Consider the following 23,141-nt stretch of genomic DNA (forward strand, 5'->3'; position numbering starts at 1 on the left):
GACTGATTACAGGGTGAGGACAAACTGTCAAGCCTTTTACATAGACTGATTACAGGGTGAGGACAAACTGTCAAGCCTTTTACATAGACTGATTACAGGGTGAGGACAAACATGTTTGGGTCAACTATCCCTTTAAGGTAGTGTTTTCTTTACAACATTTTCTGCTTTTAACTTTTCCTTTATACATTTGTAAAGCATGAAAAGTATATTCACCTGAGTTCCTCAATGTCCTGCCCCAGCTGGTCTCGCTCTCTCTCCAGTGAGAGGACAGTCCCCGCCACATCCTGGTTCTCTCTTAGTAGTTCCTCAGTCTCTCTCTCTGCCCTCCTCTGCTGCTCTGTCGCTTGGCACAGCTCTGCCTGCAGACCTCTCAACTCCCCACACACTGCACCGTGCTGCACAGACAGCTGTAACCCACATCAAGAACAATAAAATAATAAGTGAGTAGAAGCAATACAAACCATAGAGAGGAAGACTCTACTGTTCTCCTTCACCTCTTCCAGCCGTTTTCCAACCCTTCCTCTCTCCTCCCGTAGGGTCTCCACCTCTCTCTCCTTCTCCTCTCGTAGGGTCTCCACCTCTCTCTCCTTCTCCTCCCGTAGGGTCTCCACCTCTCTCTCCTTCTCCTCTCGTAGGGTCTCCACCTCTCTCTCCTTCTCCTCTCGTAGGGTCTCCACCTCTCTCTCCAGCTCTCTCTCTCTGTCCCTGAGCTGCTGCAGGGAGCTGAGCTCTGATCTTCTACGAGTCCTGTACACACCCAAATACATCGATTGATAAGATATGGATTGATTGTCACACACAGCCTATTACAGAACACTGATGGAACTATCACGATCACAAATCAGCCCTCACAGACAGGCACTGAGGAAAATTAATGTTCATATTTAGTCTTCAAAACAGATGTAAAGGACATTAAGGTCTGTCTACTTTGAGGAAGTCACATCATGTCCTACCTTAACTCTGTGCTCTCATTGGACTGGGTGTGAAGCTCCCTACGAAGGGTCACGACCTTTGACTCTAGTCCCTGTAGCTGGACCTGGAGGTCAGCCATCTCCATTTCAAGCTTGAGGGTAAGAGTAGATGTCTGAGACAGTTCAGCAGCATATTCAGACGCAGTAATTTAGGGTTAATGTCTATCTGTAGAGGCTGGGCCTCAGGGTTAATGTCTACCTGTAGAGGCTGGGCCTCAGGGTTAATGTATACTTGTAGAGGCTGGGCATCGGGGTTAATGTCTACCTGTAGAGGCTGGGCCTCAGGGTTAATGTCTACCTGTAGAGGCTGGGCGTCAGGGTTAATGTATACCTGTAGTGCCTGGGCGTTGAGCTCTCTCTTGTCCTTGGCTAAGGCTTCGTTTAAGGCAGCCATCTTCTCTAGGGCGTCACGGTGCTCTGACACTTCTCTCTTCAGAAGGGTTTGACCGGACGAAAGGGTTAACACTGACTCACGGGCCTGGAGAGAAGGAAAGGGCAGAGTGAGGGAGGAGAGAGGAAGGGGGAGGAGAGGACAGATGGATGAGAGAGGAAGCGGGAGGAGAGAGGGAGGATAGAGGAAGGAGGAAGAGAGAGGGAGGATAGAGGAAGGAGGAAGAGAGAGAGAGGAGAGAGGAAGGAGGAAGAGAGAGGGAGGAGAAAGAAGGGGAGAGGAAGGAGGAGAGGACCGATGGAGGAGAGAGGGAGGATAGAGGAATGAGGAGGAGAGAGGAAGGAGAGAGGAAGCGGGAGGAGAGAGAGGGAGGAGAGGACAGATGGGGGAGAGAGAAGCAAGTACTCTATATTATAGGGTGTCCACCACTCTGCCCAGAGTGGGTGAAAATGTGCTTTGATGAGGAAACTGCAGTTCCTTATGTAATAAAACACATTTTACCAAGACAAATATGATTCTTCATGTTCTGATTCGTTCACTGGGGTCTTTCTCTAACAACATTACCATCATATCCAAAAAGTCGGATTTTGTAACCTATTACACCCGATAATAAGCACCGAGCTCTATTGTAACCTATTACACCCGATAATAACCACCGAGCTCTGTTGTAACCTATTACACCCGATAATAAGCACAGAGCTCTGTTGTAACCTATTACACCCGATAATAACCACCGAGCTCTGTTGTAACCTATTACACCCGATAATAAGCACCGAGCTCTGTTGTAACCTATTGCACCCGATAATAAGCACCGAGCTCTATTGTAACCTATTGTATCCGATAATAAGCACCGAGCTCTGTTGTAACCTATTACACCCGATAATAAGCACCGAGCTCTGTTGTAACCTATTGCACCCGATAATAAGCACCGAGCTCTGTTGTAACCTATTACACCCGATAATAAGCACCGAGCTCTGTTGACAGTACATTTTTTAGGATTTGACATGTTGTGGTCGTTGTCTGCAAAGTTGTTTCCGCGGGACACAAAAAACTAAATTAGCATGACACGAGCTGGATTAAATTAGCATGACACGAGCTGGATTAAATTAGCATGACACGAGCTGGATTAAATTAGCATGACATGAGCTGGATTGAATTAGCATGACATGAGCTGGATTCAATTAGCATGACATGAGCTGGATTAAATTAGCATGACACGAGCTGGATTAAATTAGCATGACACGAGCTGGATTAAATTAGCATGACACGAGCTGGATTAAATTAGCATGACACGAGCTGGATTAAATTAGCATGACACGAGCTGGATTAAATTAGCATGACACGAGCTGGATTAAATTAGCATGACACGAGCTGGATTAAATTAGCATGGCACGAGCTGGATTAAATTAGCATGACACGAGCTGGATTAAATTAGCATGACACGAGCTGGATTAAATTAGCATGACACGAGCTGGATTAATTTAGCATGACACGAGCTGGATTAAATGAGCATGACATGAGCTGGATTAAATTAGCATGGCACGAGCTGGATTAAATTAGCATGGCACGAGCTGGATTAAATTAGCATGACACGAGCTGGATTAAATTAGCATGACACGAGCTGGATTAAATTAGCATGACACGAGCTGGATTAAATTAGCATGACATGAGCTGGATTAAATTAGCATGACACGAGCTGGATTAAATAAAAAAGGCTTTGAAATAAAAAACTTGTGGTACACTACGTTAACATTTCACAGAGATAAACTTCTTTTTTGTGAGAAATCAAAAAACATAAGGAATTCGGCATTAATAAGAAAGACGTAAAGTCGTGGCCAAAAGTTTTGAGAATGTCACAAATATTAATTTTCACAAAGTCTGCTGCCTCAGTTTGTATGATGGCAATTTGCATATACTCCAGAATGTTATGAAGAGTGATCAGATGAATTGCAATTAATTGCAAGGTCCCTCTTGGCCATGTAAATGAACTGAATCCCCCCCAAAAAACATTTCCACTGCATTTCAGCCCTGCCACAAAAGGACCAGCTGACATCATGTCAGTGATTCTCTCGTTAACACAGGTGTGAGTGTTGACGAGGACAAGGCTGGAGATCACTCTGTCATGCTGATTGAGTTTGAATAACAGACTGGAAGATTCAAAAGAAGGGTGGTGCTTGGAATCATTGTTCTTCCTCTGTCAACCATGGTTACCTGCAAGGAAACACGTGCCGTCATCATTGCTTTCCACAAAAAGGACTTCACAGGCAAGGATATTGCTGCCAGTAAGATTGCACCTAAATCAACCATTTATCGGATCATCAAGAACTTCAAGGAGAGCAGTTCAATTGTTGTGACAGCGGCTTCAGGGCGCCCAAGAAAGTCCAGCAAGCGCCAGGACCGTCTCCTAAAGTTGATTCAGCTGCGGGATCGGGGCACCACCAGTACAGAGCTTGATCAGGAATGGCAGCAGGCAGCTGTGAGTGCATCTGCATGCACAGTGAGGTGAAGACTTTTGGAGGATGGCCTGGTGTCAAGAAGGGCTGCAAAGAAGCCACTTCTCTCCAGGAAAAACATCAGGGACAGACTGATATTCTGCAAAAGGTACAGGGATTGGACTGCTGAGGACTGGGGTAAAGTCATTTTCTCTGATGAATCCCCTTTCCGATTGTTTGGGGCATCCGGAAAAAAGCTTGTCCGGAGAAGACAAGGTGAGCGCTACCATCAGTCCTGTGTCATGCCAACAGTAAAGCATCCTGAGACCATTCATGTGTGGGGTTGCTTCTCAGCAAAGGGAGTGGGCTCACTCACAATTTTGCCTAAGAACACAGCCATGAATAAAGAATGGTACCAACACATCCTCCGAGAGCAACTTCTCCCAACCATCCAGGAACAGTTTGGTGACGAACAATGCCTCTTCCAGCATGATGGAGCACCTTGCTATAATGCCAAAGTGATAACTAAGTGGCTCGGGGAACAAAACATAGATATTTTGGGTCCATGGCCAGGAAACTCCCCAGACCTTAATACCATTGAGAACTTGTGGTCAATCCTCAAGAGGCGGGTGGACAAACAAAACCCCACAAATTCTGACAAACTCCAAGCACTGATTATGCAAGAATGGGCTGTTTCAGTCACGATGTGGCCCAGAAGTTAATTGACAGCATGCCAGGGCAGATTGCAGAGGTCTTGACTCATGCATCAACTTCATGTAATTGTCAATAAAAGCCTTTGACCCTTATGAAATGCTTGTAATTATACTTCAGTATTCCATAGTAACATCTGACAAAAATATCTAAAGACACTGAAGCAGCAAACTTTGTGGAAATTAATATTTGTGTCATTCTCAAAACGTTTGGCCACGACTGTAAACTAAAATATGAAAATACTAAAATCTGTTTGACCTTTATGTTTTACGCCCTCCGGACTTGAGCGTCCAGGCCGAGCCGACTACGCTATTTTCTACATTTTGTACCACTTTTTTTCCCATTGATTTAGTCACTCAAATTCTAGTAATCCGACAAGGGTAAAAACTCCAATACCTTTTAAATGGAGAGAGACATGAGGTTTGGCCCATTAGTTTTCTCGGAGGAGTATCTACACAATTAACATATTATTTTACCCAGTGGTCAAAAGACACGTTTTTGATCAGACACCCTACAATCTATTTTCAAAATGAAACGATGTACAGTGGCAAGAAAACGTAGGTGAACCCTTTGGATTTCTGGTTAAAGTTGATCTGATCTTCATCTAGGTCACAACAATAGACAAACACAGTCTGCTTAAACTAATAACGCACAAACAATGTGTTTTCATGTCTTTATTGAGCACACCGTGTAAACATTCACAGTGAGGGCGGACAAAGTATGTATTCCTCTTTACTAAACTGTTTCAGTTCCACAATATTCTTGGGATGTCTGGTGTTAACTGTTCTCTTGAGGTCATGCCACAGCATCTCAACCTGGTTGAGGTCAGGAATCTGACTGTGCCACTCCAGAAGGTGTTTTTTCTTCTGTTGAAGCCAATCTGTTGTTGATTTACTTCTGTGTTTTGGGTCGTTGTCCTGTTGCATCACCCAACTTCTGTTGAGCTTCAATTGGCGGACAGATAGCCTAACATTCCCCTGAAAAATGTCTTGATAAACTTTGGAATTCATTTTTCAGTCGATGATAGCAAGCTGTCCAGGCCCTGAGGCAGCAACGCAGCCCCAAACCATGATGCTCCCTCCACCATACTTTACAGTTGGTGTAACGGATGTGAAACGGCTAGCTTAGTTAGCGTGGGCGCTAAATAGCGTTTCAATCAGTGACGTCACTTGCTCTGAGACCTTGAAGTAGTAGTTCCCCTTGCTCTGCAAGGGCCGCGGCTTTTGTGGAGCGATGGGTAACGACGCTTCGTAGGTGTCAGTTGTTGATGTGTGCAGAAGGTCCCTGGTTCGCGCCCGGGTATGGGCGAGGGGACGGTCTAAATTTGTACTGTTACATTGATGCTGTTGACCCGGATTACTGGTTGCTGCGGAGGAAGGTCAAAAGGGGGGTGAGTGTAACGGATGTGAAACGGCTAGCTTAGTTAGCGTGGGCGCTAAATAGCGTTTCAATCAGTGACGTCACTTGCTCTGAGACCTTGAAGTAGTAGTTCCCCTTGCTCTGCAAGGGCCGCGGCTTTTGTGGCGCGATGGGTAACGATGATTCGAGGGTGACTGTTGATGTGTGCAGAAGGTCCCTGGTTCGCGCCCGGGTATGGGCGAGGGACGGTCTAAATTTGTACTGTTACATTGGGATGAGGTTATGTTGGTGTGCTGTGCCTTTTTTTCTCCACACATAGTGTTGTGTGTTCCTTCCAAACAACTCAACTTAAGTTTCATCTGAATATGCCAGTAGTGCTGTGGAACATCCAGGTGCTCTTTTGTAAACTTCAGACTTCCGTGGTGTCCTCCCATGAACACCATTCTTGTTTAGTGTTTTACGTATCGTAGACTCGTCAACAGAGATGTTAGCATGTTCCAGAGATTTCTGTAAGTCTTTAGCTGACCCTCTAGGATTCTTCTTAACCTCATTGAGCATTCTGCGCTGTGCTCTCGCAGTCATCTTTGCAGGACGGCCACTCCTAGGGAGAGGAGCAACAGTGCTGAACTTTCTCCATTTATAGACAATTTGTCTTACCGTGGACCGATGAACATCAAGACTTTTAGAGCTATTTTTGTAACCCTTTCCAGCTTTATGCAAGTCAACAATTCTTAATCTTAGGTCTTCTGAGATCTCTTTTGTTCGAGGCATGGTTCACATCAGGCAATGCTTCTTGTGAATAGCAAACACAAATTTTGTGAGTGTTTTTATAGGGCAGGGCAGCTCTAACCAACATCTCCAATCTCATCTCATTGATTGGACTCCAGGTTAGCTGACTCCTGACTCCAATTATCTTTTGGAGTCATTAGCCTAGGGGTTCACATACTTTTTCTTGTCTATATTGATGTATTCGTCAAATATACAATAATGTGTGTGTTATTAGTTTAAGCAGACTGTGTTTGTCTATTGTTGTGACCTAGATGAAGATCAGATCAAATTTGATGACCAATCTATTCAGAAATCCAGGTAATTCTAAAGGGTTCAGGTGCTGTTTCTTGCCACTGAATGTAGTTCGCAGGCTTTAACAGGTGAGCGATCACCATCATAACTTGTATTTAACTAGGCAAGTCAGTTAAGAACAAATTCTTATTTACATTGACGGCCTACCAGGGAACAGTGGGGTTAACTGCCTTGTTCAGGGGCAGAACGACAGATTTTTACCTTGTCAGCTCGGGGATTCGACCCAGCAACCTTTTGGTTACTGGCCCAACGCTCTAACCACTAGGATACCTGTCACCCTTGAAGGCATATTCCCAGACCAGGAATCGAACCCAGGCTGCGGCGGTGAGAGCGCCGAATCCTAACCAATCATGTAGACAAAGGCCGACTAAATACACAGAGCATGTGTCAGATTCAATCTAAGACTCAGAGGTTAGAGGTCAGAGGTGATAGTTGTACCTTGCTTAGCGCATCCCTAGCATCAGCAGCTTCCTCCTCTGCCCTCTCCCTGTCCAGCTGTTCTCTCTGCAGCGCTCCCTGTAGAACATGCAGCTCCATGCGGATACAAGCCTCACGCTCACTGAGATGGGCATTCTCTACTAGGTCCGCCTCCAACCTGTCAATCAAATGGTTTATAAAGCCCTCGTAACATCAACAGTTGTCACAAAGTGCTTTACAGTAACTTTACAGTAACCTGGACTAGGTACCGTCTCTGCCTATCGCTCTCCAGCTCGTTCCTCTGCTCCTCCTCCCTCTCTCTCTCCAGTCTCAGTCGATCGTTCTCCTTCCTCCTCTCCTCACTCTGTCTCTCTTCTTCCTCCAACTGACTCCTCAGGGAGCCCACCATCTCTCTCTCACTGACACACAAACAACATCAACATTAACAGCAACAACAAACAGCAGCAACAACAGCATCAACACAAACATCATCAACAGAAACAACAGCAACGGAAACATAAACAACAGCAACAGCACAAACAACAACAACAACATCAACAGAAACATCATCAACAGAAACAACAGCAACGGAAACAACAGCAACGGAAACATAAACAACAGCAACAGCACAAACAACAACAACAACATCAACAGAAACAACAACAACAGAAACAACAGCAACGGAAACATAAACAGAAACAACGACTTGCAGACTTGTTTTCGAGTTGCTGTGCGTTTTGTTGCCAACCTGTTTTGCTACCTGACAAATTTACGGTTTTTACTTTTTAATTACCGTTTATATTTTTGTTTTTTCCTACTCAACTTTTTCACTCCGGACGCTTTATCTGGACACGGTTCGTCAGGACCTCCAACAGCCGAAGCTAAGTAGTAACATTAACATGATGCCTTCTAATTGCAGTCGCTGTACTCGCCTTACGGCGAGGATAGCTGTGCTACAAGCCCAGCTTCAGACGCAATCGCTAGGCAAGGGTAATTTCAGTGTAGGAAAGGATGAAACAGCGTCTGTGCCACCAGTAAGTACAGATAGTAGTATAAATCCCCTGGCACAGTCCCCGCAGCCGGACAACTTTCTCACGGTTTCTGGAAGGAAATGCTGTAGGAACGCTCAACCGGTGTCGCTCATTCAGCCGACAGAAACTTTCAACCGGTTTTCCCCATTAAGCAGCGGGTCGGAGTCAGAGGCCGAGTCTTCTCTGGTCTCTACTCCTCCCGTTACGGGGTCTGAGACGCCGAAGCTTCCCACCATTAGCTCTGACAAATTGAAAACTCTAGTCATTGGCGACTCCATTACCCGCAGTATTAGACTTGAGAATCATCCAGCGATCATACACTGTTTACCGGGGGGCAGGGCTACCGACGTTAAGGCTAATCTGAAGATGGTGCTGGCTAAAACTAAAACTGGCGAGTGTAGAGAGTATAGAGATATTGTTATCCACGTCGGCACCAACGATGTTAGGATGAAACAGTCAGAGATCACCAAGCGCAACATAGCTTCTGCGTGTAAATCAGCTAGAAAGATGTGTCGGCATCGAGTAATTGTCTCTGGCCCCCTCCCAGTTAGGGGGAGTGATGAGCTCTACAGCAGAGTCTCACAACTCAATCGCTGGTTGAAAACTGTTTTCTGCCCCTCCCAAAAGATAGAATTTGTAGATAATTGGCCCTCTTTCTGGGACTCACCCACAAACAGGACCAAGCCTGACCTGCTAAGGAGTGACGGACTCCATCCTAGCTGGAGGGGTGCTCTCATTTTATCTACCAACATAGATAGGGCTCTAACTCCTCTAGCTCCACAATGAAATAGGGTGCAGGCCAGGCAGCAGGCTGTTAGCCAGCCTGCCAGCATAGTGGAGTCTGCCACTAGCACAGTCAGTGTAGTCAGCTCAGCTATCACCATTGAGACCGTGTCTGTGCCTCGACCTGGGTTGGGCAAAACTAAACATGGCGGTGTTCGCCTTAGCAATCTCACTAGGATAAAGACCACCTCCATTCCTGTCATTATTGAAAGAGATCATGATACCTCACATCTCAAAATAGGGCTACTTAATGTTAGATCCCTTACTTCAAAGGCAATTATAGTCAATGAACTAATCACTGATCATAATCTTGATGTGATTGGCCTGACTGAAACATGGCTTAAGCCTGATGAATTTACTGTGTTAAATGAGGCCTCACCTCCTGGCTACACTAGTGACCATATCCCCCGTGCATCCCGCAAAGGCGGAGGTGTTGCTAACATTTACGATAGCAAATTTCAATTTACAAAAAAAAAAATGACGTTTTCGTCTTTTGAGCTTCTAGTCATGAAATCTATGCAGCCTACTCAATCACTTTTTATAGCTACTGTTTACAGGCCTCCTGGGCCATATACAGCGTTCCTCACTGAGTTCCCTGAATTCCTATCGGACCTTGTAGTCATAGCGGATAATATTCTAATCTTTGGTGACTTTAATATTCACATGGAAAAGTCCACAGACCCACTCCAAAAGGCTTTCGGAGCCATCATCGACTCAGTGGGTTTTGTCCAACATGTCTCTGGACACACTCACTGTCACAGTCATACGCTGGACCTAGTTTTGTCCCATGGAATAAATGTTGTGGATCTTAATGTTTTTCCTCATAATCCTGGACTATCGGACCACCATTTTATTACGTTTGCAATTGCAACAAATAATCTGCTCAGACCCCAACCAAGGATCATCAAAAGTCGTGCTATAAATTCACAGACAACACAAAGATTCCTTGATGTCCTTCCAGATTCCCTCTGTCTACCCAAGGACGCCAGAGGACAAAAATCAGTTAACCACTTAACTGAGGAACTCAACTTAACCTTGCGCAATACCCTAGATGCAGTTGCACCCCTAAAAACTAAAAACATTTCTCATAAGAAACTAGCTCCCTGGTATACAGAAAATACCCGAGCTCTGAAGCAAGCTTCCAGAAAATTGGAACGGAAATGGCGCCACACCAAACTGGAAGTCTTCCGACTAGCTTGGAAAGACAGTACTGTGCAGTACCGAAGAGCCCTTACTGCTGCTCGATCATCCTATTTTTCTAACTTAATTGAGGAAAATAAGAACAATCCGAAATTCCTTTTTGATACTGTCGCAAAGCTAACTAAAAAGCAGCATTCCCCAAGAGAGGATGACTTTCACTTTAGCAGTGATAAATTCATGAACTTCTTTGAGGAAAAGATTATGATTATTAGAAAGCAAATTACGACTCCTCCTTAAATCTGCGTATTCCTTCAAAGCTCAGTTGTCCTGAGTCTGCACAACTCTGCCAGGACCTAGGATCAAGAGAGACGCTCAAGTGTTTTAGTACTATATCTCTTGACACAATGATGAAAATAATCATGGCCTCTAAACCTTCAAGCTGCATACTGGACCCTATTCCAACCAAACTACTGAAAGAGCTGCTTCCTGTGCTTGGCCCTCCTATGTTGAACATAATAAACAGCTCTCTATCCACCGGATGTGTACCAAACTCACTAAAAGTGGCAGTAATAAAGCCTCTCTTGAAAAAGCCAAACCTTGACCCAGAAAATATAAAAAACTATCGGCCTATATCGAATCTTCCATTCCTCTCAAAAATTTTAGAAAAGGCTGTTGCGCAACAACTCACTGCCTTCCTGAAGACAAACAATGTATACGAAATGCTTCAGTCTGGTTTTAGACCCCATCATAGCACTGAGACGGCACTTGTGAAGGTGGTAAATGACATTTTAATGGCATCGGACCGAGGCTCTGCATCTGTCCTCGTGCTCCTAGACCTTAGTGCTGCTTTTGATACCATCGATCACCACATTCTTTTGGAGAGATTGGAAACCCAAATTGGTCTACACGGACAAGTTCTGGCCTGGTTTAGATCTTATCTGTCGGAAAGATATCAGTTTGTCTCTGTGAATGGTTTGTCCTCTGACAAATCAACTGTAAATTTCGGTGTTCCTCAAGGTTCCGTTTTAGGACCACTATTGTTTTCACTATATATTTTACCTCTTGGGGATGTCATTCGAAAACATAATGTTAACTTTCACTGCTATGCGGATGACACACAGCTGTACATTTCAATTAAACATGGTGAAGCCCCAAAATTGCCCTTGCTAGAAGAATGTGTTTCAGACATAAGGAAGTGGATGGCTGCAAACTTTCTACTTTTAAACTCGGACAAAACAGAGATGCTTGTTCTAGGTCCCAAGAAACAAAGAGATCTTCTGTTGAATCTGACAATTAATCTTAATGGTTGTACAGTCGTCTCAAATAAAACTGTGAAGGACCTCGGCGTTACTCTGGACCCTGATCTCTCTTTTGAAGAACATATCAAGACCATTTCAAGGACAGCTTTTTTCCATCTACGTAACATTGCAAAAATCAGAAACTTTCTGTCCAAAAATGATGCAGAAAAATTAATCCATGCTTTTGTCACTTCCAGGTTAGACTACTGCAATGCTCTACTTTCCGGCTACCCGGATAAAGCACTAAATAAACTTCAGTTAGTGCTAAATACGGCTGCTAGAATCCTGACTAGAACCAAAAAATTTGATCATATTACTCCAGTGCTAGCCTCTCTACACTGGCTTCCTGTCAAAGCAAGGGCTGATTTCAAGGTTTTACTGCTAACCTACAAAGCATTACATGGGCTTGCTCCTACCTATCTCTCTGATTTGGTCCTGCCGTACATACCTACACGTACGCTACGGTCACAAGACGCAGGCCTCCTAATTGTCCCTAGAATTTCTAAGCAAACAGCTGGAGGCAGGGCTTTCTCCTATAGAGCTCCATTTTTATGGAACGGTCTGCCTACCCATGTCAGAGACGCAAACTCGGTCTCAACCTTTAAGTCTCTACTGAAGACTCATCTCTTCAGTGGGTCATATGATGGAGTGTAGTCTGGCCCAGGAGTGGGAGGGTGAACGGAAAGGCTCTGGAGCAACGAACCGCCCTTGCTGTGTCTGCCTGGCCGGTTCCCCTCTTTCCACTGGGATTCTCTGCCTCTAACCCTATTCAGGGGCTGAGTCACTAGCTTTACTGGGGCTCTCTCATGCCGTCCCTGGAGGGGGTGCGTCACCTGAGTGGGCTGAGTCACTGATGTGGTCATCCTGCCTGGGTTGGCGCCCCCCCCCCCCCCCCCCTTGGGTTGTGCCGTGGCGGAGGTCTTTGTGGGCTATACTCAGCCTTGTCTCAGGATGGTAAGTTGGTGGTTGAAGATATCCCTCTAGTGTTGTGGGGGCTGTGCTTTGGCAAAGTGGGTGGGGTTATATCCTTCCTGTTTGGCCCTGTCCGGGGGTGTCCTCGGAGTGGGCCACAGTGTCTCCTGACCCCTCCTGTCTCAGCCTCCAGTATTTATGCTGCAGTAGTTTATGTGTCGGGGGGCTAGGGTCAGTTTGTTATATCTGGAGTACTTCTCCTGTCCTATTCGGTGTCCTGTGTGAATCTAAGTGTGCGTTCTCTAATTCTCTCCTTCTCTCTTTCTCTCTCTCGGAGGACCTGAGCCCTAGGACCATGCCCCAGGACTACCTGACATGATGACTCCTTGCTGTCCCCAGTCCACCTGGCTGTGCTGCTGCTCCAGTTTCAACTGTTCTGCCTTATTATTATTCGACCATGCTGGTCATTTATGAACATTTGAACATCTTGGCCATGTTCTGTTATAATCTCCACCCGGCACAGCCAGAAGAGGACTGGCCACCCCACATAGCCTGGTTCCTCTCTAGGTTTCTTCCTAGGTTTTGGCCTTTCTAGGGAGTTTTTCCTAGCCACCGTGCTTCTACACCTGCATTGCTTGCTGTTTGGGGTTTTAGGCTGGGTTTATGTACAGCACTTTGAGATATCAGCTGATGTACGAAGGGCTATATAAATAAATTTGATTTTATTTGATTTTTGATTTGAACAGCAACAGCACAAACAACATCAACAACAGCAACAACATCAACAGAAACAACAGTAACGGAAAAAGCAACAACAGCACAAACATCAACAGCAACAACAAACATCAACAACACAAAAAACATCAACAACAAACAACAGCAACAGAAACATCAACAACAGCAACACCACAAACAACAAACAACATCAACAGAAACAACAGCAAAAGCACAAACAACATCAACAGAAACAACAGCAAAAGCACAAACAACATCAACAGAAACAACAGCAAAAGCACAAACAACATCAACAGAAACAACAGCAAAAGCACAAACAACATCAACAGAAACAGCAAACCTCAAACAGCAGCAACACAAAAAACATCAACAACAATCAACAGCAACAGCAACAACAAAAGCAACAGCAGAAACAATACAGACAACATCAACAACATCAACAGAAACAGCAATATCAACAACAGAAACATAGATGGGTGAATCTCCAGTGATTTCCAGCCAGTGACGTCAGTGGTGAGTAACATGTCCTGTGTGTCCTACCTGAGTAACATGTCCTGTGTGTCCTACCTGAGTAACATGTCCTGTGTGTCCTAACTGAGTAACATGTCCTGTGTGTCCTACCTGAGTAACATGTCCTGAGTGTCCTACCTGAGTAACATGTCCTACCTTAGTAACATGTCCTGTGTGTCCTACCTGAGTAACATGTCCTACCTGAGTAACATGTCCTGCGTGTCCTACCTGAGTAACATGTCCTACCTGAGTAACATGTCCTGTATGTCCTACCTGAGTAACATGTCTTGTGTGTTCTACCTGAGTAACATGTCCTGTGTGTCCTACCTGAGTAACATGTCCTAACTGAGTAACATGTCCTACCTGAGTAACATGTCCTGTGTGTCCTACCTGAGTAACATGTCCTACCTGAGTAACATGTCCTGTGTGTCCTACCTGAGTAACATGTCCTACCTAAGTAACATGTCATACCTGAGTAACATGTCCTGAGTGTCCTACCTGAGTAACATGTCCTGAGTGTCCTAGCTGAGTAACATGTCCTGAGTGTCCTACCTGAGTAACATGTCCTGAGTGTCCTACCTGAGTAACATGTCCTGAGTGTCCTACCTGAGTTACATGTCCTGAGTGTCCTACCTGAGTAACATGTCCTACCTTAGTAACATGTCCTGTGTGTCCTACCTGAGTAACATGTCCTACCTGAGTAACATGTCCTGCGTGTCCTACCTGAGTAACATGTCCTACCTGAGTAACATGTCCTGTATGTCCTACCTGAGTAACATGTCTTGTGTGTCCTACCTGAGTAACATGTCCTGTGTGTCCTACCTGAGTGACATGTCCTACCTGAGTAACATGTCCTACCTGAGTAACATGTCCTGTGTGTCCTACCTGAGTAACATGTCCTACCTAAGTAACATGTCATACCTGAGTAACATGTCCTGTGTGTCCTACCTGAGTAACATGTCCTGAGTGACCTACCTGAGTAACATATCCTACCTGAGTAACATGTCCTGAGTGTCCTACCTGAGTAACATGTCCTACCTAAGTAACATGTCATACCTGAGTAACATGTCCTGAGTGTCCTACCTGAGTAACATGTCCTGAGTGTCCTAGCTGAGTAACATGTCCTGAGTGTCCTACCTGAGTAACATGTCCTGAGTGTCCTACCTGAGTAACATGTCCTGAGTGTCCTACCTGAGTTACATGTCCTGAGTGTCCTACCTGAGTAACATGTCCTACCTTAGTAACATGTCCTGTGTGTCCTACCTGAGTAACATGTCCTACCTGAGTAACATGTCCTGCGTGTCCTACCTGAGTAACATGTCCTACCTGAGTAACATGTCCTGAGTGTCCTACCTGAGTAACATGTCTTGTGTGTCCTACCTGAGTAACATGTCCTGTGTGTCCTACCTGAGTAACATGTCCTAGCTGAGTAACATGTCCTGAGTGTCCTACCTGAGTAACATGTCCTGAGTGTCCTACCTGAGTAACATGTCCTACCTTAGTAACATGTCCTGAGTGTCCTACCTGAGTAACATGTCCTGAGTGTCCTACCTGAGTTACATGTCCTGAGTGTCCTACCTGAGTAACATGTCCTACCTTAGTAACATGTCCTGTGTGTCCTACCTGAGTAACATGTCCTACCTGAGTAACATGTCCTGCGTGTCCTACCTGAGTAACATGTCCTACCTGAGTAACATGTCCTGAGTGTCCTACCTGAGTAACATGTCTTGTGTGTCCTACCTGAGTAACATGTCCTGTGTGTCCTACCTGAGTAACATGTCCTACCTGAGTAACATGTCCTGAGTGTCCTAGCTGAGTAACATGTCCTGAGTGTCCTACCTGAGTAACATGTCCTGAGTGTCCTACCTGAGTAACATGTCCTACCTTAGTAACATGTCCTGTGTGTCCTACCTGAGTAACATGTCCTGTATGTCCTACCTGAGTAACATGTCTTGTGTGTTCTACCTGAGTAACATGTCCTGTGTGTCCTACCTGAGTAACATGTCCTAACTGAGTAACATGTCCTACCTGAGTAACATGTCCTGTGTGTCCTACCTGAGTAACATGTCCTACCTGAGTAACATGTCCTGTGTGTCCTACCTGAGTAACATGTCCTACCTAAGTAACATGTCATACCTGAGTAACATGTCCTGAGTGTCCTACCTGAGTAACATGTCCTGAGTGTCCTAGCTGAGTAACATGTCCTGAGTGTCCTACCTGAGTAACATGTCCTGAGTGTCCTACCTGAGTAACATGTCCTGAGTGTCCTACCTGAGTTACATGTCCTGAGTGTCCTACCTGAGTAACATGTCCTACCTTAGTAACATGTCCTGTGTGTCCTACCTGAGTAACATGTCCTACCTGAGTAACATGTCCTGCGTGTCCTACCTGAGTAACATGTCCTACCTGAGTAACATGTCCTGTATGTCCTACCTGAGTAACATGTCTTGTGTGTCCTACCTGAGTAACATGTCCTGTGTGTCCTACCTGAGTGACATGTCCTACCTGAGTAACATGTCCTACCTGAGTAACATGTCCTGTGTGTCCTACCTGAGTAACATGTCCTACCTAAGTAACATGTCATACCTGAGTAACATGTCCTGTGTGTCCTACCTGAGTAACATGTCCTGAGTGACCTACCTGAGTAACATATCCTACCTGAGTAACATGTCCTGAGTGTCCTACCTGAGTAACATGTCCTACCTAAGTAACATGTCATACCTGAGTAACATGTCCTGAGTGTCCTACCTGAGTAACATGTCCTGAGTGTCCTAGCTGAGTAACATGTCCTGAGTGTCCTACCTGAGTAACATGTCCTGAGTGTCCTACCTGAGTAACATGTCCTGAGTGTCCTACCTGAGTTACATGTCCTGAGTGTCCTACCTGAGTAACATGTCCTACCTTAGTAACATGTCCTGTGTGTCCTACCTGAGTAACATGTCCTACCTGAGTAACATGTCCTGCGTGTCCTACCTGAGTAACATGTCCTACCTGAGTAACATGTCCTGAGTGTCCTACCTGAGTAACATGTCTTGTGTGTCCTACCTGAGTAACATGTCCTGTGTGTCCTACCTGAGTAACATGTCCTAGCTGAGTAACATGTCCTGAGTGTCCTACCTGAGTAACATGTCCTGAGTGTCCTACCTGAGTAACATGTCCTACCTTAGTAACATGTCCTGAGTGTCCTACCTGAGTAACATGTCCTGAGTGTCCTACCTGAGTTACATGTCCTGAGTGTCCTACCTGAGTAACATGTCCTACCTTAGTAACATGTCCTGTGTGTCCTACCTGAGTAACATGTCCTGAGTGTCCTACCTGAGTAACATGTCCTACCTGAGTAACATGTCCTGCGTGTCCTACCTGAGTAACATATCCTACCTGAGTAACATGTCCTACCTGAGTAACATGTCCTGAATGTGAGTGAGCTCCTGTTCTTCATACAGGCTCTGTTTCTGCCTCTCCTCTGTGTCCGTCTCCAGCTGTCTGACTCTCTGTTCCAGTCCTGCTCTCTCCTCACCCAGCCTCCGCAGGCTAGCCGCAGCCTCCTGAAGGGATGAGACATGGACACTGGTTGGTTGTTTGGTCTTAACTAGTTCATGGTGAAAAAGGAAGAGATATCTTCGCTACCCAGGAGGAAAAACAGGTTGAAATGACATCAGTAGAACACGCTTGGCCTGCTGGGTGCCGTCTTCAAACAGCCTATCGGAACAGCGGGACAGATACATGTCATCAACAGACCTGTGCTTCCTGGTGCCGCCACAGCAGGTTGGTCTCAGCCTGGGCCAATACAGCCAGCACCTGGGTTAGCCCTGTAGTCAACAGGTCTGGTCCTAACCAATCACTGGACAGAGACAGAGTATGGCTACTGCTACTCTGTCCATCCAGACTCTGGGAGCTCAGCACCTTGGACTGGACAAGAGAAACGACATAATATATGTAAAACAGGCTATTCTAATGGACCAATACAGTGGGCTGGGGGATGTGTTCATTTATAACATTAAACAGGCTATTCTAATGGACCAATACAGTGGGCTGGGGGATGTGTTCATTTATAACATTAAACAGGCTATTCTAATGGACCAATAGAGTGGGCTGGGGGATGTGTTAATTTATAACATTAAACAGGCTATTCTAATGGACCAATACAGTGGGCTGGGGGATGTGTTCATTTATAACATTAAACAGGCTATTCTAATGGACCAATACAGTGGGCTGGGGGATGTGTTCATTTATAACATTAAACAGGCTATTCTAATGGACCAATACAGTGGGCTGGGGGATGTGTTCATTTATAACATTAAACAGGCTATTCTAATGGACCAATACAGTGGGCTGGGGGATGTGTTCATTTATAACATTAAACAGGCTATTCTAATGGACCAATACAGTGGGCTGGGGGATGTGTTCATTTATAACATTAAACAGGCTAGTCTAATGGACCAATACAGTGGGCTGGGGGATGTGTTCATTTCTACGTAGTGTTTTAACTACTGTACAATGGATTTGTGAACAGCCTTATTCTAAAATGGATTAAATATTTTCTTCATTTAAAAAAAAAAAAAACATTTTTACACACAATATCCCATAATGACAATGCGAAAACAGTTAAAAAAAATAATTGTAGCAAATTTATAAAAAATAAAAAACAGAAATACCTTATTTACATAAGTATTCAGACACTTTAACTTGAGACTTGAAATTGAGCTCAGGTGCACCCTGTTTCCATTGATCATCCTTGAGATGTTTCTACAACTTGATTGGAGTCCACTTGAGGTAAATTCAATTGATTGGACATGTTTTGGAAAGGCACACACCTGTCTATATAAGGTCCCACAGTTGACAGTGCATGTCAGAGCAAAAACCAAGTCATGTGGTTGAAGGCATTGTCCGTAGAGCTCTGAGACAGGATTGTGTCGAGGCACAGATCTGGGGAACGTTACCAAAACATTTCTGCAGCATTGAAGGTCCCCAAGAACCCAGTGGCCTCCATTATTCTTAAATGGAAGAAGTTTGGAACCACCAAGATCCTTCCTAGAGCTGGCCGCCCGGCGAAACTGAACAATCAGGGAGAAGGGCCTTGGTCAGGGAGGTGACCAAGAACCCCATGGTCACTCTGACAGAGTTCCTCTGTGGAGATGGGAGAACATTCCAGAAGGACAACCATCTCTGCAGTAATCCACCAATTAGACCTTTATGGTAGAGTGGCCAGATGGAAGCCAGTCCTCAGTAAAAGGAACATGACAGCCCGCTTGGAGTTTGCCAAAAGGCACTTAAAGACTCTCAGACCATGAGAAACAACATTATCTGATCTGATGAAACTCTTTGGCCTGAATGTCAAGCATCACATCTGGAGGAAACCTGGCATCATCCCTACAGTGAAGCATGGTGATGGCAGCATCATGCTGTGGGGATGTTTTTCAGCGGCAGGGACTGGGAGACTAGTCAGGATCAAGGGAAAGATGAACAGAGCAAATTACAGAGAGATCCTTGATGAAAACCTGATCCAGAGTATTCAGGACCTCAGACTGTGGCGAAGGTTCACCTTCCAACAGGACAACGACACTAAGCACACAGCCAAGACAACCTAGGAGTGGCTTCGGGACAAGTCTCTGAATGTCCTTGAGTGGTCCAGTCAGAGCCCAGACTTGAACCCGATCGAACATCTCTGGAGAGACCTGAAAATAGCTGTGCAGCAACACTCCCCATCCAACCTGACAGAGCTTTAGAGGGTCTGCAGAGAAGAATGGGAGAAACTCCTCAAATACAGGTGTGCCAAGCTTGTAGCGTCGTACCCAAGAAGACTTGAGGCTGTAATCGCTGCCAAAGGTGCTTCAACATATGAATACATATGTAAATGTGATGCTTCATTTTTTTTATTTTTATAAATGAGCAAAAATGTATAAAAACCCTGTTTCGCTTTGCTATTATGGAGTATAATATGTAGAGAAAAGAAATATTTAATTAATTTTAGAATAAGTCTGTAACGTAACAAAATGTTGACAATGTCAGGGGGTCTGAATATTCTGATCCGAGCGGTCAGTCTTACCAGTTTTAGGACGGCCTGATAGACACACTCTAGAGTTCTCTCTGTGTTTGTCTGTCTCTCCTTTTCCCTCTCCTCTTTCTTCTCCGAAGCCATCCCTCGCTCCATCTTCCTCTCCTCCTCCTGTCGTTCTATCTTTTGATCCTGAATGGTACGAGATAACTCTGAGATCCTGTGAATGCAGTGAGAGGAGGACGGTTGAAGGAGTGCAGAAACAACCCTGTCTACCTCCAGACAATGAGAAACAGGATGTATCATGTCTGAGGCAGAGACAAAGGCAGTGTCCCAAATGCAACCCTGTTCCCAGGAAGTGCTCCCGCCCAGTCAAAGAGAGAGCCCCCCAGTCAAAGAGAGAGCCCCCCAGTCAAAGAGAGAGCCCCCCGGTCAAAGAGAGAGCCCCCCAGTCAAAGAGAGAGCCCCCCAGTCAAAGAGAGAGCCCCCCAGTCAAAGAGAGAGCCCCCCAGTCAAATAGAGAGCCCCCCAGTCAAAGAGCGAGCCCCCCAGTCAAAGAGAGAGCCCCCCAGTCAAAGGGAGAGCCCCCCAGTCAAAGAGAGAGCCCCCCAGTCAAAGAGAGAGCCCCCCAGTCAAAGGGAGTGCCCCTTGGTTAAAGAGAGAGCCCCCCAGTCAAAGAGAGAGCCCCCCCAGTCAAAGAGAGAGCCCCCCAGTCAAAGGGAGAGCCCCCCAGTCAAAGGGAGAGCCCCCCAGTCAAAGAGAGAGCCCCCCAGTCAAAGGGAGTGCCCCTTGGTTAAAGAGAGAGCCCCCCAGTCAAAGAGAGAGCCCCCCAGTCAAAGAGAGAGCCCCCCAGTCAAAGGGAGAGCCCCCCAGTCAAAGGGAGAGCCCCCCAGTCAAAGAGAGAGCCCCCCAGTCAAAGGGAGAGCCCCCCAGTCAAAGGGAGAGCCCCCCAGTCAAAGAGAGAGCCCCCCAGTCAAAGGGAGTGCCCCTTGGTTAAAGAGAGAGCCCCCCAGTCAAAGAGAGAGCCCCCCAGTCAAAGAGAGAGCCCCCCGGTTAAAGGGAGTGCACTATACAGGGAATAATGTGCCATTTGGGACACAACCAAAGCAGTGAGTATTGTTTTCAGATGGTGAATGCCTTGGCAGGGTGCTCCCTTTACGGCTGGAGTAACCTTTCAGTCTGACCTGTTATTCAGATGCAGGGTCTCAGCTTCATAGAGGGCTCTGAGCTCTGTCAGCTCCCTCTCGCTCTCCTCTCTCTCCCGCTCTCTCTCCTTCTGGTCGTGGTCCAGATCCTGCAAGGAGAGAGGGCCTAGGGTGGAGGAGAGAGGAGGTGGGCCTAGGGTGGAGGAGTGGGGTGGGGCGGAGGCAGAGCGGGGAGCAGGATGGAGGCTGGTTGTAGGGTCACTGGGCCGTAGAGATAGAGACACCACTGAACCACAGTGGGAGAGGAGAGAGGAAGACAGACGAGAGAACTCAGCTCTAAGCTCCCAGAGGTCCCTGTGGGTGGGACAAACAACAATCATTATCAACTGGACTATATATCAGAAGTACGTCCAGAATGGCACTCTAATCCCTATACAGTGCATGACTTTAGACCAGAGCCATAGGGCTCTTTAAACCAGAGCTCTAGTCAAAAGTAGTGCACTATATAGGGAGTAGGGTGCCACTTCAGACACATCCGTAGAGATAGAGTTTAAGATACAGGTTTGAATTGTTTTCCAGGCATCTGTTGACCTCACCTGTCAGTGGCAGTCTTCACAGTGTGACAGTGTCGTCTCAGAGTGACCACATCTCCCCACATGGACATCAGACGACTCTGCCCCCGGTCGACATGACCGGTCAGTCGCTGAAGAAGAGAGAGAGAGAAGAGGGGAAGGAAGACAGGGATGGTCCTGCATGATGACACAACTCCAGTAACTTAGGTAACATGAAACAACAATGAAAGACATCTCCTATTCAGTCTTTGTCAATCAGTCTACCTCTTTCTCTTTCTGCCACTCCATCTCCCTCAGTCCCGCCTCCTCCACCGCTTTGGACCAATCGGTAGTCAGTTTGCAAAGGTCCTCGCTCAGTGCTTCATTTGCCTGGCCTGATTGGCTGAGCTGGCCACGAAGGAGAGAGTTCAGCTCTGCCAGCCCTACACTCCTGCTCACACCAAACACACCCAACACACCCAAACACACCCAAACACACCCAAACACACCCAAACACACCCAAACACACCCAAACACACACCAAACACACACCAAACACACACCAAACACACTCCAAACACACACCAAACACACACCAAACACACCCAACACACACCCAACACACCCAAACCACCCAAACACACACCAAACACACCCAAAGGGAATTAAGCGTCACCATCTTGTCAAGGTACCTTATCATATTGATTGTGTCTTAACAAAATAACTATATATATAGTGGTGGTTCCAGGTACTATATACACATTCCTATAATTTAACAGGCAGTTTATATCATATATATAAACTAAAACATTTAGAAAAAAGTACATGAATAAAAGTATTGATCATATAAAAGTTGTAAAAGTTATAACAGTCAGTATATAAAGATAAAGAAACATAATGTGGTGAGCCACCCTACATCCTGTTCCCCCAACCCCACCCTACATCCTGTTCCCCCAACCCCACGCCTCCATCCACCCTACATCCTGTTCCCCCAACCCCACGCCTCCATCCACCCTACATCCTGTTCCCCCAACCCCACGCCTCCATCCACCCTACATCCTGTTCCCCCAACTCCACGCCTCCATCCACCCTACATCCTGTTCCCCCAACCCCACGCCTCCATCCACCCTACATCCTGTTCCCCCAACCCCACGCCTCCATCCACCCTACATCCTGTTCCCCCAACCCCACGCCTCCATCCACCCTACATCCTGTTCCCCCAACCCCACGCCTCCAGCCACCCTACATCCTGTTCCCCCAACCCCACGCCTCCATCCACCCTACATCCTGTTCCCCCAACCCCACGCCTCCAGCCACCCTACATCCTGTTCCCCCAACCCCACGCCTCCATCCAACCTACATCCTGTTCCCCCAACACCACGCCTCCATCCACCCTACATCCTGTTCCCCCAACCCCACGCCTCCATCCACCCTACATCCTGTTCCCCCAACCCCACGCCTCCATCCACCCTACATCCTGTTCCCCCAACCCCACGCCTCCATCCACCCTACATCCTGTTCCCCCAACCCCACGCCTCCATCCACCCTACATCCTGTTCCCCCAACCCCACGCCTCCATCCACCCTACATCCTGTTCCCCCAACCCCACGCCTCCATCCACCCTACATCCTGTTCCCCCAACCCCACGCCTCCATCCAACCTACATCCTGTTCTCCCAAC

The 23,141-nt window shown here is 46.3% G+C and overlaps 1 protein-coding gene across 1 annotated transcript in view; it reads right to left on the reverse strand.

Moving 5' to 3' along the window:
• Positions 1-23,141, reverse strand: part of si:dkey-230p4.1 (trichohyalin) — a 68,631-nt gene that overhangs the window by 27,251 nt on the left and 18,239 nt on the right. Inside the window, exons 6-17 of the mRNA XM_036965273.1 lie at positions 21,747-21,912; positions 21,507-21,613; positions 20,950-21,264; positions 19,817-19,985; positions 17,509-17,679; positions 17,167-17,315; positions 7,631-7,780; positions 7,383-7,539; positions 1,303-1,449; positions 954-1,063; positions 495-747; positions 214-407 (exon numbers count right to left, since the gene is read on the reverse strand). Of these exons, the coding sequence (XP_036821168.1) occupies positions 214-407; positions 495-747; positions 954-1,063; positions 1,303-1,449; positions 7,383-7,539; positions 7,631-7,780; positions 17,167-17,315; positions 17,509-17,679; positions 19,817-19,985; positions 20,950-21,264; positions 21,507-21,613; positions 21,747-21,912 (2,088 nt within the window). The remainder of the gene's footprint in view (positions 1-213; positions 408-494; positions 748-953; positions 1,064-1,302; positions 1,450-7,382; positions 7,540-7,630; positions 7,781-17,166; positions 17,316-17,508; positions 17,680-19,816; positions 19,986-20,949; positions 21,265-21,506; positions 21,614-21,746; positions 21,913-23,141) is intronic.

This window comes from Oncorhynchus mykiss, chromosome 3, assembly GCF_013265735.2.
Source record: "Oncorhynchus mykiss isolate Arlee chromosome 3, USDA_OmykA_1.1, whole genome shotgun sequence".
In the NCBI taxonomy this organism is placed as follows: Eukaryota; Metazoa; Chordata; class Actinopteri; order Salmoniformes; family Salmonidae; genus Oncorhynchus; species Oncorhynchus mykiss.